General features: G+C 49.3%; 1 protein-coding gene across 1 annotated transcript in view; it reads left to right on the forward strand.

Moving 5' to 3' along the window:
* The first annotated feature begins 3,387 nt into the window (after positions 1–3,387).
* Fam174b (family with sequence similarity 174 member B) overlaps positions 3,388–19,523 on the forward strand; it is a 28,643-nt gene continuing 12,507 nt past the window's right edge. Inside the window, exon 1 of the mRNA XM_020154401.2 lies at positions 3,388–3,728. Coding sequence (XP_020009990.1) covers positions 3,421–3,728 — 308 coding nt within the window. The 5' untranslated portion in view covers positions 3,388–3,420. The remainder of the gene's footprint in view (positions 3,729–19,523) is intronic.

The following is a 19,523-nucleotide window of genomic DNA, read 5'->3' on the forward strand; positions in this document are numbered from 1 at the left end:
CCCTAAAAGGGTTTCAGGGACCCCAGGGATCCACAAACCACACTTTCAGAACTTCTGCTGTAGTGTGTAATAGTTCTGGAACAACCTATCCTGCTTCCAAGATGCCCCCCTCACCACCTTTTTTTTTGGTGGTACAGGGGTTTGAACTAAGGACCTCATGCTTGCTAGTCAGGTGCTCTATCGCTTGAGCTACTCCACCAGCCGTTTGTGTGTGTGTGTGTGTTGAGTATTTTTTGAGACAGGGTATTGTGAATTATTTGCCCACTCTGGCCTCAATCCAAGATCCTCCCAATCTCTGTCTCTCAAGGAGCTATGATTACACCCATGAGCCACCGGTGCCCCCTTTTTTTGGTATCAACCAGAGTTGGTCCCTGTTGCCTGTCCCCAATACTCCATGTTATAAAGGTCATTGTTTATAGTTATTTCAGTCAAAATGTTCAAGGGACTCTAATATGAAGCATTTATAAGTAAGTAACCATTAGGAAGAACTTAAGATTCTCAAGTTTCACTTTACTAAAAAAAAAAATCTAACATTTATGCTTCCTATATTCTTGATGTTAAGTTAATATCAAATAATCACACAAGGCCAGGCCCCAGTGGCTCACGCCTGTAATCCTAGCTACTTGGGAGGCTGAGACTGTGAGGATTGCAGTTTGAGGGAAATATTTTGAGAGACCCCCATCTCCAAAATAACCAAAGCAAAGTAGACTGGAGGTGTGACTCAAGTGGTGGAATGCTTGCTTTGCAAATGTGAAGCCCTAAGTTCAAACCCCAGTCCCACCAATCATCCCCATCCCCATCATCACCATCATCAAACAAGTCTACATCAGCCCATGAGTTGTGGCAAAAGAAGGAAATGGCACTGATGTTTTCTCCCATCTTCTGGATGTTCTCAATGACCTTATTGTGCTAGGCAGTATTGTTCTTATTTCCGATATTAAAGGATATATTCAGTGGTTAAGTCCTTGGCTAAGATCACTCAATATTGGAACCCCTCATTTGGATTGAGATGCTCCAAACCCCAGAACCTCTTCAGTTTACCATGCAGGAATTTCTGATAAGCACAAAGATACAAGGTGGTGTCAGCTCAAGTTTATGTCTTTGAACATAAGGTTGTAAAATCATGGATGAAGGCAGTTGGGTTAGTCACACTTTGGTCAATTTGTGACAAATGTCTGAGAGAGATAATTTAAGATGAAGAAAGATTTATTTTTGCTCACAGCTTCAGAGGTTTCAGTCCATGGTCATTTGGCTCCATTGCTTCTGTGGAGAGCCTGTGGTGGAGCAGAGCTGTTCACCTCATGGTGGACAGGAAGCAGAGAGGCAGACAGGAAGGGGTGGGGACAAAAATATCCTTCCAGGGCACCTTCCCCAGACCTACTTCCTCCAAATAGGCCCCACTTCCTAGTTTCCACCACTTCTCAATATTGATGGATTATGAATATATCAATGGATTAATCCACTGATGAAGTCAAAGGCTTCATGATCCAATCACTTCCCCAAATGTTCCCCACTTCTGAACATTGTTCTGGGGACCAAGCTTCAACACATGTACTGTGGGGGACAATTCAGATCCAAACCAAGACACAGATTCTTTAAGAAGGTCCCTTGAATATTCCATCATGATGATATGAGAACACTGACTCCCGACTAAAGCATAGTCCATCCTGAGGTGGTATTTCACAGCTGGAAGATACTCTTCACGCCTACTAGAGAATCCATGTACAGCCAAAATGCACTTCAGTCACTGCTTTGTGGGGACATCTGAGAATCTGATCAGCATCCAAATCACAATGTATCACACTGCAGGTGGCAGGCAGTTCTCGGATGGTCCCAGTGATCTTTGTTTCCTGCTATTCACATCATCACAGAGTCCCCACTCCTCAAGTGTGGATGAGAACTATGACATATTTCCAGCCAATTAAATAGGGAAAAGGTGTGGAGCTACCATGTATGTGATCTGAGTTCATAAAACTGACTTCTGCCTTGCTAGCAGACTGTCTCTGCCATCTTGGTTGGAACACTTCAATGATGCAAGTTGCTGTGTTGGAAAGAGGCACACGCTGGAAGTGGAGGGCAGCCTCTGACCCCCAGCTGGTGGGCAGTTAGGGGCTCCAGTCCAACAGTCTGGGAAGGGCTGACTCCACCAGCACAAGCTGGTTGAGCTTGCAAGCAGATCCTTCCCCTGGTGACCCTTCAAGAGGAGATGAGGCTTAATGACAGCTTGACTGCAGCTGTGTAAGACACCCAGGAGTCGAGGACCCAGCTAGGCTGTGCCTGGATTCCTCACCCACAGACTGAGATAATAAATGTGGAGTGTCAGGAGCTAAGTTTTGGAGAATTGATTATGGTCATTTGTTATGCAGCAGAAGATGCCAAATATACTGCATTTACCTGTGCCTCTTCAGCAGGACCAGAGTGAGCTGTTTAAACTCACTGGGTCCTTGTCTGGTGTTTACTGGCTGCGGGACAGCATGCACCAGGATCCAGACTCTGGAGTAAAAGGGAACTGGAGGCTCTGGGAGCCACTGCTCCAGGAGAGCCCTCTGTGCACTAGGGTTCCCACCGGAACCTCCATAACTGTCTCGTCATCGTCATCTGAGCATCACTTAGTTTATGCATCAGAGGCAGCGAGCCAATCACTCCTTACAGTCTGGAACCAGCTTGGTTGGGAGGCGTCAATTCTCCCAAATGCTGTTCCATAGCACAGGCGCAAATGCAAAACTTCACACCCCCATCTGGTTCATAGGCAGAGGTGCAAAATGCCTGAAAAAATGTTAGATCAGAGACTCTTTTTGAGAAAGAGGAATATTGGGGTGGGGATGGGGGTGGGGGAGAGGATACTGAATTATATTGCAGTGGAGAATCAGAAAAGCCACTTCGGTCTCGGGTGGCCCGATCTGTAAAGCGAAGGTTTATCTCCAGGAGGCACGGTCCTTTGATTCTTAGTCTGACATAATCTGGGTCGCCGTGAGCTGGTTCTCCGGGTGCTCAATCAAATCTCAAATTGAGGGTCACAGAATGAATACCTGTTTACAAAGGGGGTTGCAGGATGGAGGGAACTAGAGAGGCAGTGCAGCGCCTGCACGAGAACGGGCCTGGCAGTCATTACTTCTGCGCGGGGTCCCACGTCCCCAGGGGGTGGGGAATGTGTGTCACTGGGACCGCGAGGGGAGGGGCAGAGCGCAGCCGGGACCCGCGCCGCTGGCCTGCCCCGCCCACGCGGGGCCGCAGCCCGTCGAATGACTCTGTGCAACGTGTTGGTGGCGGCGGCGGCGGTGGCGCGGACTCTTCCGGGCTCCGCGGCTTCCTGCCGAGCACCGCGCAGCCGCCTCCGTCGCGGGATCTCGGGGTGCAGGCCTCGGCGCGGGTGCGGAACCCGGGCGCCCCGCGCGCGCCCTGCCGGCCGCCGCCCGCACCATGCGCGCCGCGCTTCTCCCGCTGCTGCTGCTCGCGGTCCTGGCCGCGCCGGTCGCCCGCGCCAGCAGAGCCCAGTCCAACCCCGCGCCACAGCCCCAACCTGAGCCCGGCCCCGGGCCCAGCAACGCCACCTGGCCCGGGTCTGGGGCGGCGGAGAGCGGCGGTGGCAGCTCCAACAGCAGCCGTGAGACCTTGGTGATCCGCATCTCCACTCTGCTCCGCGATCTGCCCACCGTGAAGGCGGCCGTGATCGTGGCGTGCGCCTTCAGCGCTCTGTTCATCGCCTGCTTGCTGCTGCGCGTCTTCAGGTGGGTCCCTTAACCCCGACACCCGCGGACCGAGTAGGCGACATCACTAACCTGGTGCAACCACCACGCTCGCCCCACCTGCGCGCGCAGGTGATCGGGGCGCGCCGGGCTGTGCGCTCCTGCCACCCGGGCACCTCTCTGCCCTGCCCGGGAGGGTGGGCTCATCGGGTTTTTCCTGGTACACGTTTTAGGAATCCTTTTCCCTTTATTTTAAAAGCGATCCAGTATATCATTATGGGTTTCATTTTACTCTCTGTTAACCCTTTATACTTAACAGTAGTGCTCTGAATTCTGACAGCCTTCCCTGCGACTTATTTTTGTACCCATTTCATGGATGAGGAAAACATTTCCAGAGAGGAAAGGTGGCTTATCCAGGTAAACTAAGTGATTCGTTTTGTTTTTGTGTATGGTGGTACCCTAGTCGTACCGGGGTTTGACTAGCAAGTCAAATGCTCTACCACTTGAGCCATACCCCAGTCCTAAACTCAGTGGTGCAGGTGGGTTTTGAACTCAAGTTTGTCTAGCTTTAATCTTGCTGTGGCTTCTCCTCACTTCCATCTGCTGCTCACCCATATGCCATCTGCTCCCTCCTTCTTTTTTTCTTTTTCTGATACATTTCTAGCTGGGGGTGGGGTGAGAGTAGGGTGTCCTTAGATGCTTATTTTACACCTGGGGCTAGTGCTGGGCTTTACGGTACTTGGCGACCCTTAGTGGCCTGGGTGACTTTACTGGGGCTGTCTGAGGCCCCTGTCTGATTAAGCCATCCCCAAAGGCAGGAGAAGTCTCTGAGAGGTTTTTGGAGATTGCTAAGGTCAAGGAGAGAGTATGCTTCCTGGAGTTGTGAGGTGGACATGTCCCCTAGTGCCTGGGACATTCCTATTTTTGTAGGAAACGAACTGAACGTGTCCTGTTGTTCGGGGCGGGCCTGCCTGACAATCTAGTTGTGTGTGTCACTTATTCCCTGCCTGTTACCTCACCCTGTGTTTTGGCCTTTGGTAGTTCCTGGGGCCCTGGGGTCAGGGGCTTGCTCACGGGTAGCATTTTCTGTGTGTGAGCAGAAACCCTCCTGGAAAGGCAGGGTTGGGAGCTATGGGTTACACTTTACCCTTGGTTCTGTGTGACACAGTCCAGGTGTTTCCGTTTGGGTTTTCATGAGTAAATACCAGGGGGCTGAGAGGGGAGAAGCGGGGAACTTTGGTCCCACACAGTCCCTCTCCACCCCTGCCTTGGTGCACGCCACGTCACTGGTCTCCTTGATGTGCTCCAGGTCCACCCCACCCCCACTACATATGAACTCCAGCAGCTCCTGGTAGCCACAACCAAGGCACTACCTGTGCGTGCCACCAGGGCTCTTACAAACTGGCCCCCCGGCCACCCTGCAGCCACAGCCAGCCTTTCTGTTGTTGCTCGCTTGGAGACCTCTGGCCTGATTCCTGCTGTACCTCTTCCAAGGTTGCATGCTGCCACCCAGTCTAGTTTTCCTGGACAATCAAACCAGGTGGTCATTGCTTTCTTTTCTGGCCTCCCAGCCCTGACCTTCTGCATCTTCCAGAAGAAGTGCTACCCTGCCATGTGGGGGGCCCGCCTCCCTCACTCAGCAGAGAGCCCGGAGCGCGGGCGCCCAGCTCATCCTTGGGTCTCTGTACCCGATGTGGGCCTGGCACTCAGAGAGACCAGGGCGTCATTTGCTGCCTTCCTCACTGTTCAGTCGGAGTCAACGGACGCCTAGAGCCACCCTGCGCTTGGAGGTTTGAAGCAGTTAGCTCAAACTAGGCTGAGCCCACAAGGCTGTGTACTTTTTAGGAAGGTATTTGAACTATTTTGCCAGTCTGCTTCTTATTACCCACAAGTGGGGGAGAATAAAAAGACATCATGCAGCCAGATGTGCGGGCATGGGGCCTTGGGATCTGGCGCTCAGGCCTGGAGGATCCTTGATGACTTGGGTGTGGAGTGTTGAGGGAAGGCTGCAAACGAAGAAGACAGTATGGGTGCATTTGACGTCCTCTTCCCGGGAAGGTATGTTTGGCAGGTGAGTTCCCAGGTGGATGGCTGCTACCACAGAGGTTCTGATTTAGACAAGAATTTGTAACATTGTACATCTGTTACCCCGTAACCCAAACGTAAGGAAGTGGAACAAGGCGTCACTAGATTCTAGGACACTCTGCAAGTCCTGTTGTCTAGGCCTGGCCAACATCTCCACTCTGCTACTCTGGGGTGCGTGCTGTGGCAACCTCCATCCTTCCACGTTTCCACAGGGCCTGGTTCAAGAGGCTCCCCGCTTGTCCTGTGTGCTGGCCAGGTGTCCTTACCTGTCTGCTGTCCAGTTTCTTAGCACTCAGGCTAAGAGTCCTGACCCTTTCCCCACTCAGGTGTTCCTAAGACCCATCTCACCTCTGCCCAGTGAAGTGTCCTCTCCTGTTGTCACCTCTGCCTGGGTTGCTTCCCTCCCTGCCCCTCCTGAGTCACAGTGACAGTCTGAATGCTAGGGTTGCTGCCTTCATCCTCCTCCATCTCCATGCCATCCTTTCTTGCCTGCTGCGTTGCTGGTCTCATCCTTCCTCTGCCTCCCCACCGCTCCCTTCCCCAAAATATAAGCCTCTAGGCACGTGGGAAAAGCTGGTTTTCCATGACTGGGCTCGTGCCCTCTTCCCTAGGCCCCATCTCGGCTCTGCCCAGTGTCCCTCTACCCTGCTTAACCCCCAGGTATTCTCCAGAGGTGCTGTGTTGTCTGAGCATCTCATCCAGCTCCGACCTCTGCCTCGATTCCCCTCCGCCACCAAGACTACACCACCGGCTTATTGCTGTTGGCTCTCCCATGTTGCCTTGTCTGAGTAGCCTTCTTCTGGCCAGGGCTCCTCTGAGCTCCCAGCACTCTCACATCCCTTTACCTTCCCAGGGCTGAGTCTTCATCTCTTGCAGCTCTCTTGACACCTAGAATGGTTCCAGGCACAGGCCAGCATTTAATAGGGATATTTTAAGCAAAAGAATTTAGCACTCCCAACTATTTTATATCGCTGATGTCTCTCAGAGCGTCCTGTGTGACTGGATGCGTGACTGATGTGGGAATTTGGGGTAATACTCATTCATTGTCTTAGCAACGAGCAAAAGGTGGGGGGGATGTAGAATTGTTGCTTAAAGCTGACAATCGCAGCCTGTTTGTTTTCTGTGAAGAAGCCACCTTGCCCAACAACAGAACAAATAACAAGGAAGCTCTGAAAATAGAAAGCAAAGAATACGTACTGTGCTGAAATGCGTATAAACCTTTAGCCAAGCTGTCCCATTGCTAAGGTATACATGTTTTTCACAATGGTGCGTATCCCTTGTTTCTAGTATTAGTGATTAGAAGAGGAAACCGAGCTGGGTGCAGTGGCTCACCCCTGTAATCTCAGCTACTTGTTGAGTTTGTGGAGGATTGTGGTTGGAGGACAGCCTGGGCCAAAAGTTTGGAAGACCCCCATCTCAATCAGGTGGTGGTGGGTGTCTGCCATCCTAGTTATGCAGGAAGTGGGTAAATAGGAGGGTCGTGGTCCAGGCTTGCCCTGGGCATAACTGTAAGATCCTGTTCAGAAAATAACTAAAGCAAAAAGGGCTGAGGGTGTGCCTCAAGTGGTAGAGCACCTGCCTAGCAAATGCAAGGCCCTGAGTTTTTGAACTAGTACTACCAAAAAAATTAAAAAAAGAGGAAGCCTAGCTGAATGTGCAGGTATATTCACAAAAGTTCTGTTTGATAGTGAAAAAGTTTAAGTAACCTACGTAGAGCAGGAAATGCTAGTGCACACCTGTAATCCCAGCACTCAGGAGGATCTCAGGTTTGAGGCCAGCCTAGGCTACATAGCAGGAACATGTCTCAAAAAGACTGCACGCCACCCCCCCCCCACTCCATACTCACCAAATGGCGCCAGCTAAATGAAATGATGGCACTGCTTAACAACTGTTAAAAATGGTGACAAGGTTACACCACTGGCCTACTACACTGTGGATTGTAACAGGTTGCAAAACAGCATGGGAGCATGTGCTCATTTCCCTAAATAAATTATAAAGATGCGAAGCACAAGGCCCAGAGTTCAAACCCAAGTACTGCCAAAACAATCCCCAAACCAAACCAAAATTATAAATGTGCGCATATACGAACACGCAGAGAAATCTGTCAGTGCCAGTGCATGCGTGTAAGCGTGGGAATTCTTTCTTCGTGTCTTTTTCGTGGTATGTTTCTGAATTCCTTTACAGTCCTGTGACATGGATTGATGACTTGTTCTTCCTGTGTGCACGCTGCATCCTTGCACAGGTCTGAGGACCAGAGGGAGGGTGTCTGGGTTGTATACCTGGGACAGGGATTTCTGGGTGCCAGGGGTGCTGGTACTTGACTTCCCCAAGTGGGTGCTGTGTACACTCCCACCTGCAGAGCCCCCGGGTTCTGGGATCCTCCAATCGTACTTGACACTAAGTGTTAACATTTAGTGCTACCTGCCTTTCCGATGTCTTTCCCATCAGACAGGTGTAATTTGGTATCCTGTTGTTCTTTCTTAAAGACAAGATCTCACTTTGTAGCTTCGGCTGGCCTTGAACTTGGGATCCTCCCACCTCTGCCTTCTGAGTGCTGGGATTATAGGCAAGTACCAGCTGAATTTATTTTCTGTTGTTTGAGCAGCTGTTTTTTTTTTTTTTTAAACTGATTTCCCCATCTGCAAAATCATTTCCCTGTCTTTCGCTATTTTACTATTAAGGAAAACATTTTATTTTTATTTTTTGGCAGTACTGGGATTTGAACTCAGGGCCTCAGGCTTGCTAGGCCGGTGCTCTACCACTTGCTCTACTCCCCAGCCCTAAGGGAGAGGAAGGCAGTTTGGGTAGAGCAGGCCCTCTGGTGGGCACCTTCACGTGGGGCGTAGGAGGCGTCCAGTGGCATGTGGCTGCTTGATGCCTCTGATGAGGCTGAAGGAGAGTCAGCAAAAATGACTAAAAAAAAGAAAACTGAACTGATTTTTCCTACTTTTTTTTTTTTTTTGACATTGGGAGGTATCTAGCTGTATGGATTCAAGGATGGTGCGTGTAGGTCAGTGACCTCTGTTATTGGGACCTTTTGCCCAAGAACTTCTTTTAGAAAATGCGTAACTCTTTTGGGTTCCGGGACTTTATCCTCTGCTGTCTTAGAACAGGGTGGCTGCAAGCCAGGGAAACTTTATCACCTTGAAACCACAGCTTGCCTTTCTCTGTCTTGGCCAGGCTCCCGGCTCCACTGTACGGGCCGTGTCTCTCCCATCTCTGTTGGCTGCATGCCCAGCTGCTTCTTTTTTCAGAATCTCTGAAAAACCCTCTTAACTGAAAAGAGGATTCATTTTGAGCTTTCCCCTGGGATTGGGAGTATGAATTCGAGGTGATCTGACATTGTCTGGCATTGGTGGGGAAGGAGGGATCACGGTCTCCTGGAGACATGGACACCACAGAAGCCTAATTTGTTAGTCCAGATCTTTAAAAAAGAAGTAGAGTTTCTCAGATTTCCCCATGGTGTGTGCAGTTATCTTTATAATAATAAGAAAAGTTATTTAAAAGAAAATATAAAGGCCTAATACTTCCAGTGTTTTGGGAAAGTGCCATTTTGGATGATTCTAGCAATAATCGATGCTATTTTAATAAAGTAGCCCTCTGGGTGGAGTTATGGTTAGAAGGTCCGGCCCCGTTTCATGACTTTGAGAGAAAACATTGAACTTGGTTAGCATTAGCAGGTCATTTCCGATTGTTGACCAAGGCTTTTGAGTTCAGAGAGGAAACTACAGAAGTGCTACACGCCATCTACTTTCCTATTTAATTTTATGGAAACATAAGTGAAGAAGTGTTAAATCTAATACATAAAAACAATTCCAGATTTTTTACACAAGAAACAGAATAGCCAGCCAGCTCTTGACTCAGTTCTCCATTGAGCCACGGCATGTGGTGTTCAGCTGGGAGGGGTTTTGTCCCCCTGATGTCATTTGGTCATGGCTGGAGACCTTTTTGTTTTTTTGATTGGGGGTGGTGAAGGAAGATTACTATTGGCTACTGCTATAAGAGAGGGCACCATTCAACATCTGGCAACAGACAAGACAACCCCCTTTCAAGAAAGAATTACCCAGCTTCAAACCTCAAGGGTGTGGGGCTGAGAGACCCTTGGGCTCCAGCCCTTTGCCTGAGGTCAGCCATTTCCTGAATGCTCACCTCATTTCCTGAATGGGTGCTTCGGGCACCCATTCTTAACTAGAGTCCTCCCTTCCAAGGGCTGTTGGGATATTTAGAACAAGATGTGCCAACCAAATACCTGGCTCCCCTTTAAGCAGGCAAGTTGTTCTGTTGTGTTTTGCAACGGAATTCTGAAAACATGTAACTTTCTACCCCATCTTTTGGGTTTGTTTTGCTCATAAATGAGGATGTCGCCATATGGTCAAAAGGATCAGAGAGCTGTATCTACCTTCCCTTCTCTTTCAAATGAAATTGGTGATTTTTAGCCCTGGTAGGTCTCCTTGACAACTCATCCCCTGGATGAAAAAGGTGCCTCGTGACTCCCTTTATTAACGGGCCTGTGAGAACCAGGCACCTGCTACTGATTTCTTTCTATCAATCTGAAAAGAAAGGAAAATCCTTCTTTAATTTAACCCAGAGCCCTCGGGCTTATATCGCTCTACGGCCCGTGTACCCTTTGCATTCGGGCATGTTTGCTGAAACACCAGGCACATTTGGGGCTAAGTGGGGTGGGGGCTGGGAGGGATCCAGTGTCACAGTCCACGCAACATCCTGCAGGGAGGAGGGAAAGGGAGGGAACCCCCCTGGACGTGGGCAGAAAGGCTTTCTGGGCTGTCGAATCCTTCAGTTTTGTGGCTCGTGTTTTGAGTCTGAGCATTTGCAAGGGGAGGTTCTGGGATTGTGCATTTTGAATCAAGTCATCATGGTTTCACTTTAAAAAACTCTGTACTTAATCCAAGGGCAGGCTGCCAGGAATCCAGACCTGATGTTTATTTTCTGGAGTGCAGGGAAAAGGAAGCCCTTTGTTGCTGGCGGGTGTGGCTAAGAATGGGTGCAGGCCTCCTTCCACACCCAGGAGGCCCCAGGGGTCCTGTGACCTCTCAGCTGTGGGCTTCTCCCATCCAGAATTCCTCTGACCTAACTTCCCTCACCCCATCTCACTGATGAGTAAACCGAGGCTCACAAGTGGGGAGGACTTGCTAAGATCACTGAGTGAATTTGTGGGGAGGGAAAAATGTAAGCTCATGTGTTCAGCAGGTCAGCTAAGTCCCTCCTGGGCCTCCAGGAGAGAGCTTTGACCTTGTCAGCTGGATGTCCCCAACACTCAGCCCTACACAGCTGAACTGGACAAAGCGTTCTTCCTATGGTGTTTCCTGAACACGTGTGTGAACACAGGGGCACAGGGGCCAGGCAGGGGACACATCAGAGGCCTAACAGCATCTGGTTCAGTGTGGGAGGAGGGGTGGTGCCCTAGAGTAATTCAACCCAGCAGGAAAGAGGCCATGCAACCCAATAGGACAGCCACAAGTGCCTTTGCTGGAACAGATGGGCCTGGGAAGGCCTTATGGCAGGGGGGTGTGTGTGTTGGGGGCGGGGCGGGTAGGGGGAGGATTAGGATTCAGGGGAGTGGGAGGAGGGGAGGAGGGAGAGGCTCTGCCAGGGCTGCTTGTGGCAAAGCAGGTTTAGTTGTGGGTAGGCTTTGTAAAAATGATCACTTGGAATTCATGATGACATTAATAATATATTTATTGACTGAACCCTGAAGGGCATACCAGGTTCCATGCTGAGCATTTTATATGTGTCCTCACTCCCATGAGGGATGTTCTATCTATTGGGGTCCCCATTTTACAGATGAACAAACCGAAGCACAGAGTGATGAAGTGTCTTTCCCAAGGCCACACAGTAGGACCAGGAACTGGAGAGGTCTGACTTACCCTTTCCCTGTTCCGTGGGTTTTCCAGCCAGAGGATTTGGTGCATTTGAGATTGAAGGATTTGAACTTGGGAGTGAGATAATCCAAGGGCTGTGTTGAGATATGTTGGTGCAGATCTAGTCTTCAGGAGTGTTTACTGAGTGACGTGGGGAAGCCCGATGGCTTGGGAGGCCCTGGAAGGTGTGGGGAGAAGCAGTCGGCAGAGCTGGGTGCTGAGGGATAGGGCAATGAAGAGCAGGAGAAAGAGGGGGGTGTCCAGATGAGCTGAAGGTCCTGGAGCAGGGGGTGGGCAGGCAGGGGAGAAGCTTGCTGAGGAAGAGGGGGTGCACAGAGGAATCTGGTGTGTGGAGGTACCCACCGTACGGCTGCCCATTGGGGACGGGAACATCTGCCTAGAAGAGGGCGTTCTGGGAGTGGTGGCTCTCCCTTACCATGGGCCAAAACCTGTAGACACTGAAAGGGCCATTTTTTTGGAGGAGGTGGTGTTGGGATTTGAACTTGGGGCATTGCATTTGCTAGGCAGACACTCTACTGCTTGAGCCCCTCCTCCAGCCCTCTTTGAGTTGGTTATTTTTGAGACAGGGGCTCAGGTTTATGCTGGTTTCCTATTTGTGCTTCTCCACATAGCTGGGATTACAGACACACCCCACTGTGCCCAGACATGGGTTGATATGGGGGGAGTCTCATGAACTTTTTGCCAGAGTTGGCCTCAAACCTCGATCCTCGGGATCTTCTCCTCCCAAGTAGCTAGGATTACAGGCGTGAGTCACCATACCCTCCTGAAAGGACCATTCTGATGTGTATCCCAAAGCACACTAACCCCAGAGCCTCCCCGGGTTTACCGAAGGGTCCCTCCTCTTGGCCATTGTGCCATGGCCCTTGGGCCAATGGAGCTGTCCCCAGAGGCTGTGCCTTCTTTGCTTTAAGCCTCGCTTCCCCTCCCCCCGCCCCTGCCACCTCCTACACAAACAGTGGACACAGCCCTTTGCAAACACACCTGGCAGCTGGAGGAACAGGACTTGGGGCATTGCCCGTGGCCGTGTTTCGTGTGGCAGCTCAAACAGGTCAAACCCAGGGTGTGCCACTTGTCTTGGAGAAGGAAACATGGTAGTGTCACAAAGAAAAACCCTAGACCTGTGGTTGAGCCCTTTGGGGTTATCGGGTCCATGTCACATATCCTGTATGATGCATAAGCCCCCTCCCCGGGCCACACTGTGTGCTGGTGTTGGGGGTCCGTCCACCACGGTACCACCTTGTTAACTCCAGAGAGATGGGAGGTGCAGAGCTGGGTTGCCTCAGTAACGACTAAGTACCTGCTCATCTTGGCTGAAGTGCTGGGAACAGACTAAGGCCCAGGTGGAAGGTGTGTGTCACTACATCTGTCTGTGCCCATGGGTTTTAGCTGAGTTATTAAATGTCACTCATGCTCATAAACAATGGTGCAGAAACGAACAGCCTGCACGCCATGGCCCTCGAGTGGGAAGATCTGACCACAGGCACTTTTTTTTTTCCTCTTTTTGTTCTGCTCTTCACAGTGATGTAAAAAATGAATAAGCTACTGCTGGACGTTGGTGGCTCACGCCTGTAACCCTAGCTACTTGGGAGTCTGAGATTGGGAGGATCGAGGTTTGAGGCCAGTCTGGGCAAATAATTCGTGAGACCCCCATCTCCAAAATAATCCAGCAAAATGACTGGAGTTGCAGCTCAAGAGGTAGAGTCCCTGCTTTGCAAGCGAGACACCCTGAGTTCAAACCCCAGGCACAGTAGTTAAAAAACAAAAAGCAAAAAAACCCGATAGTTGAGCACACTTAAAAAAATATGGGAGTCTTCACGTACAAACCTGGATCCCTACACCTGTCAACAGATGGGGTGCCTGCTGGTGTGGGAGCCTCTCCGGCCCAGGGGACGGTAAGGGGCAGGGGCAGGGGCAGGGGCAGGGTGGCTGCTGCCCCCTTTAGGTTAGGCACGGTATTACCTCTGTGTCTCCTCGACTGTAAGGCAGAGCATTGGTCACCATTGTTGTCACATTTATTCCCGTTTTCTTCACATGAGCTCTGTCTCAATCTACGGAGCACTGAGGCATTGGAGATGTTGACTTGGTGCCCTCAGTCACTGTGTGTGCTGGGACAGAGGGGCCACAGCATGGTGGGGGAGGGCAACCTCAGGACAGGGGTAAGGGGGTGCACCCAGAAGGTTCTCCAGCACCTGTGTTGAGCAGGACTCATCTGGAGTTGGCTGGAGCTGGTTGTGAAGTTCTTGCTGCAATAGAGGGAAAGGCTCGTGTGTCTTGTGACTCAGTGGTTGTCTGAAGTCGCCATCTGCGGGGGAGCAAAACACAAGTCACCCTGGTGTCTGCCTCTTTTGGTGGCTGTTGAAAGGCTTTCAAAGGAAAGCGTCTGGGTGGAGGCCGAGGGCCCAGCCCAGGAGAAGGAAGGAGGGAGGGGACCTTGGTGGCAGGCAGTGGTAGCTTTTCCACTGAGACCCCAGCCAACCACAGATGCTGCGGGGGACTCAGGCACCTCCTTGCCTACAGGGTGAGGCAGAGGCCAGGGCCAGAAAGCAGGTCTGGGGTCTCATTCTTCCAGCTGAACTGGGTTTCTAGGGGAGGCCTGGCTATTTCTGTGCTCTGAGGGGGAGGCGCAGAGACTGGCCTGTGGTCTCAGGACACTTGCCATTGGGGTCACCTGCATGTCACCCCACACCCACCATCTACACTTACAGCAGCAGCTGGCTTCCATCTCCCCCTCCCCGGTTCCATTTTCATTTTCTTGCCTAAGTTTTCTAAACGTCAGGGGTAACCCATGCTGCTTGTGACACGTAAGGTGGCTTCTGCAGGACACTAGCCCTTACATGTGTAAGGGCCAGTGACTTTAGCGGGGCTATAGATGGAAACAGTGGCTGGGTTTGGGTTCTGAAGCCACTCAGGAGTGGAGTAGGGCCACACGGGGTTGACCATGGACAGCTCCTGGTGGGCTCTGGGGGTCCCTGCTGGAGGAGGTGGCAGGCTGGTCCATTTCAAACTTTATTTTCATTACTTACTCTGACTTTTTAAAAGTTTATTGACTTGTTTTAAAAACAGGTCTTATATTCAATGAACAAAAGACTATGAAGTGAAAAAAATCTTCCGATCCTGCCCCTCAGGTCTCTGATTATTTTCAGTGGTTGCTGTCAGTTGCTTGTGGCACTTTCCAGAGGGATTTTTTTTTTTTTTGTAAATAGAGAAACAAGTGCATATATTTACATGTATGCACACATGTATGTTTATAATTTCACACACTGTACCATTCACTCATTTAGGGTCAGTTTAGTTCATTCACAGAGGTGGGCATCTGTTGCTAAGCTCAACTTTAGGACTGAAATCCTGTATCCATCTCTGCTGCTCCATGTGCCTCTCCCCAGCACTGGCAACCACTGACTCCCTGTGAACTCTCAGTTCTGGAAATTCCTATGAATGGACTCATACCAGATGCGGCTTTTTGTGAGTGGCTTAGTTCATTTAACATAATTTTTTAAGGTTCATCTATGTTGTAGCATGTATCAACATTCCATCCCTTTTTGTTACCAAATTGAGTAATTGGACTGGATATGCCAGCCTTTTATTTCTTCGTTCGTCAGTTGGTAGGTATTTGAGTTGTTTCAACCTTTTGGCTGTTTGAATAGTATTATTCTGAACATTTCAGGTTTTTGTGTGGACATTTGTTTTCATTGCCCTGGGGTATGTCTTCAAAGTGGAATTGTTTGGTCATATCAGAGCTCTTTTAAGAGCTTCCACAGGCCAGGTGTGGTGGTGCATGGCTGTAATCTCAGCTATGAGGTAGGGAAAGGTAGGAAGATTGTTGTCCCAGGATGGCCCTGGGCAAAAACTTGAGACCCTACCTGAAGAATAATCTAAAGCAAAAATGGCTGGGATGTGGCTCAAGTGGTAGAGCACCTGTCTAGCAAGCACGAAGCCCCGAGTTCAAATCCTAGTACTGCCAGAAATAAAAAGTTGTGAGCAATTTTCCAAAGTCACTGCCCTATTTGTTTTCCATCTCTCTAGAAGCCATGAGGGTTACAGTTTTTCCACATGGATGCCAGTGTGGGTTATCATCTGGCTTTGTGATCACGACCATCCTTGGGGGTGTGCAGTGGTTACTCGTGGTTTTGATTCTCAGTACACTGGCTGCGAATGACATTAACCTTGTTTGCATTTGTTTTTTGGTGATTTAGCCTCTTCACAGAACTGTCTAGGATGATTTTTGCCTGTGCATGTTTTCTCTCAGATGTGGAATATGGACCCAATGCAAATACAACAATATTATGAAAAGCGGGTCACGCTAAGGGGAGTCACCCATGAGATGGGGAGGTGAATATGGTGGAATATTATGTACTCATGTATGAAAACGGAAAAATGAGACCTGTTGAAACTGTTCCAGGAATGGGGGGGGGATAATGGAGGAGGTGAATTCAACTTTGATATATGGTAAGAACTTTGGTAAATGTCACAGTGTACCCTCAGCACAATAGTAAAAAAATTTTTAAAAATCTACAAAAAAACCCCCCAAAAAACAAAAGAAAAGATCTTTTGCCTGTTGTTGAGTTGGGGTGTCTGTTCAATCTTGACAAATGACATCTGTGTACTGTAAACGCAAGCCCTTTATCAGACGTCTGCTTTGCACGTTCCCTCCCCTTCTGTGGTTGTCTTTTCACGGTCTGGAGTTCTCTGACCTTGATGGGGCCAACTTCTTTTTCTAGGGTCCTACTTAAAAGCCATTGCCTAATCCAAGGTCACCAAGTTTACGTTATGTCTTCTTCTCTGAGTTTTATGTAGTTTTAGCTCTTAAGTATGTGTCTTACGTATTTTTCAGGTGGACGTTTCAGGTAGTGTTTGTATATGGTGTGAATTAATTTTTTCTAGGGTATGTGGGGGAGTCCAGCCTCATGTTTCCACAGGTGGATAGCTTTATCTTTTGAATATATGATACATATGTCATCTTGCTTTATATAAATATATTATGTATCTTGTGTGTCTGAGAGATGAGATTATTCCTTGTCAGTGTAGAAAAAGCTGCTTCACTTGTTCAGGTGTCTGCTTAGCGTTCCTTCCACAGCGGTGTCCTCCCTTCATTTAGTCAGTCTTCTATTAACTGGAATGTATGTGCCCCTTTTCACATACCTGGAAACACGAGTTTAGGGACAAGTTGCTCGAAAGGAAATCCCTGGGGAAGGCCTGCATCTTTGCAACTGGTGGATCAGGCCCAAATGCTCTCTGTATTTTGTAAAGATTCATACTTCCACGAGTAATTCGTGAGTGAGCCTTTTTCACCACTTCTGGGCCAACACTGTATTTTCAGACGTTTTGACTTTTGCTAAATTCATGGGTGGCAAGTGGAGCCTGTCAAGGTAAATTTGCATTTCTCTTGCTGAGAGTGAGATGGGGTGTTTCTCTATTTGCATTTTCCTTTTTTTCTGTGTGTGAACTGCCTTTCATAGCCTTTGACCAGTTTTCAGTTATGTGATTGATCACTCTGATGGATTTGTAGACACTCTCTGTGTATAGTAAGGAGGTTAGTTGTTTTTAATCTGCAACATAAATTGGGAATATTTTCTCTAGTTTATTGTTTGTTTTGACTTTAAGAATTTTTTTATGAGTTTATCTTATCATCGCTTTATTTTTATGGCTTTTGGATTCTTCATGTTTTCTTCTAGTACTTTTATGGTTTTATATTTGACCATTAAGTCTAACACATCCAATTTATTATGATATTGAGTATGAGATATGACAGGTGCTAGTGGCTCGTGCCTGTAATCCTAACTACTTGAGAGGAGGATCGAAGTTCTAGACCAGCCTGTGCAGAAAAGGTCACAAGATTCCATCTAAAGGGAAAAAAGCTGGGCATGGTGGTGCGTGCCTGTCATCCCAGAAATGGCAGGAAATATAAACTACGAGGCTCACTGTCCAGGACAACCCTGGCCAAAAAATTTGAGACCCTACCTGAAAAATAACTAAAGCAAAGAAAAGGGCTGGGGCGTGGCTCAAGTGGTAGAACGCCCGCCTAGCAAGCAGGAGGCCCTGAGTTCAAACCCCAATGCTGCCCCCTCCCCCCAAACCTGTGTTATTTTATTACATCTCATTAAACTTGTAGGTTAATTTAGGTGGCCCTCTCCCTTTCTGTGACTGAAGCACAGTCTGCCCTGCTGTGGACACACACACACTTCTTTTGGTTGCTTTTAGTCGGAGTAGGACCTGGCTGGAGATCAAAGGAGCTGGAGGTTGACCTTCCAATGGCCTGGGAGGATCTCCTGAGTGCCTGCTCCTCGGGTGGGGACACCTGAGTCCCCTCAGTGTCCTGACCTCTGGGGCATGTTTGGAGTATGATGGACCCGGATTTGAGTCCCACCTACCAGGGCAGGTCCCTTCACGTGTCCTGGCTAGATTTCCTTCACTCCATAGTGGGACCCCTTCCTGCCTCACTGGCTGGCTGGAGACTGTGATAAGGTGATGTCTGCCCTGTTTGGCACCAAGGGTGGCCCCATCATGGTGGCTGCTGTTAACTCATTGCCTCCTCCTAGCTAGGCAAGAGTTCTACCTCTTGAGCCACACCCCCAACCTTTTTTGCTTTAGGGTTTCAGATAGCATCTCCTGTTTTTGGGGTCTGGACCACCACCTCCTATTTATGCTTCCAGTGTAGCTGGGATGACAGGCATGTGTCACCATGAACAGCTTGTTGGTTGAGATGGGGTCTCACTAACTTTTCCCCTGGGCTGGCCTCAAACTGCAATCCTCCCAATCTCTGCCTCCACAAGTAGCTAAGGATTACAGGCATGAGCCACAACACCTGACAGAGTGAAAGAATTCTGAGCATCTCATTTCAATTGTAGAAGTGAGTGTTTTGGTTCCAATGAAAGCGTGATGTGTTTAGTCTAGAATTTTCTCTGGTCTGGTCTGCTCCTGTGAAGACAATTTAGACATTTATTTAAAACTGTCATTTGCTATCTCTGTTGAGGACATGTGGTTAATGAGATTCCAGAAAAGAGAACTTGTGCCCTTGGGGATGGGTCAGCACCGTCCCCCTTCCCTTCTTTGTTTCTGGAATCTCCTGTTGTTCCAACAGGAAGTGTTGTGCTTGGCAGTTTTCACTGACTGCTGTCTTCTTTGGCTGCCTGCTGTAGCTGGCTGTCAGTCTGACCCCTCATGGGGACTCTGTCTACAACCAGGTGCCTTGTCTTCAAGCTACAGGTGGCCCTGGCTCCCCCAGTACCCCCGGAGAGACTCAGGCAAGTGCAGATGCTTCCTCAGGATTCTGTGCTTGTGAACGGTCCTAAGGTCCTGCAAGGTCAAGTCACCCAGATGTTTGGAAAATCTATCCACAGGTGACCTTAAGCAAAAATTTCCGTACTCTTGTCACTGGGTCCCTTCATATGAATGGAAGGCTGGCTTTGTAGCAGATTTAGGACTTGGTTTATCTCTACTCACCCTGCTCTCTTTCAGGGTGGCTTTATTTTCTGTATCTAGGGGGTAGCAAGATGGTTTACACCATCTGGCTTTTCAAGGCCAGTGGGCAGGGCACCTCTCTCCCCCTGTTCCAGTATTCCTAACAAAGGGTGATTAGCTCTGTTTGGTCATGTCTCCTTCCCCTGCCATTGGCTGGCTAGGGGGTTACAATGCACCGATTGGCTCAGGCTTAATCCTACGTCCAGACATGGAGGCAGCAGATGGCCAAAGGAGGCAGACAATGGATGCTGGCTGGCTCCAAACCAGCACGTGTCCTAAGGGAGTCAGTCACACTTAGAAAGTGTTTGTTAGAAGTGTGCCTGGATAGGAACATGTGAGCTGTGCAAAGTGACACATTCCAGAAAGTGGAAAGAAGGCAGAGTTTGCTGGTGGG

The sequence above is a fragment of the Castor canadensis genome, chromosome 19 (genome assembly GCF_047511655.1).
Source record: "Castor canadensis chromosome 19, mCasCan1.hap1v2, whole genome shotgun sequence".
Classification (NCBI taxonomy): Eukaryota; Metazoa; Chordata; class Mammalia; order Rodentia; family Castoridae; genus Castor; species Castor canadensis.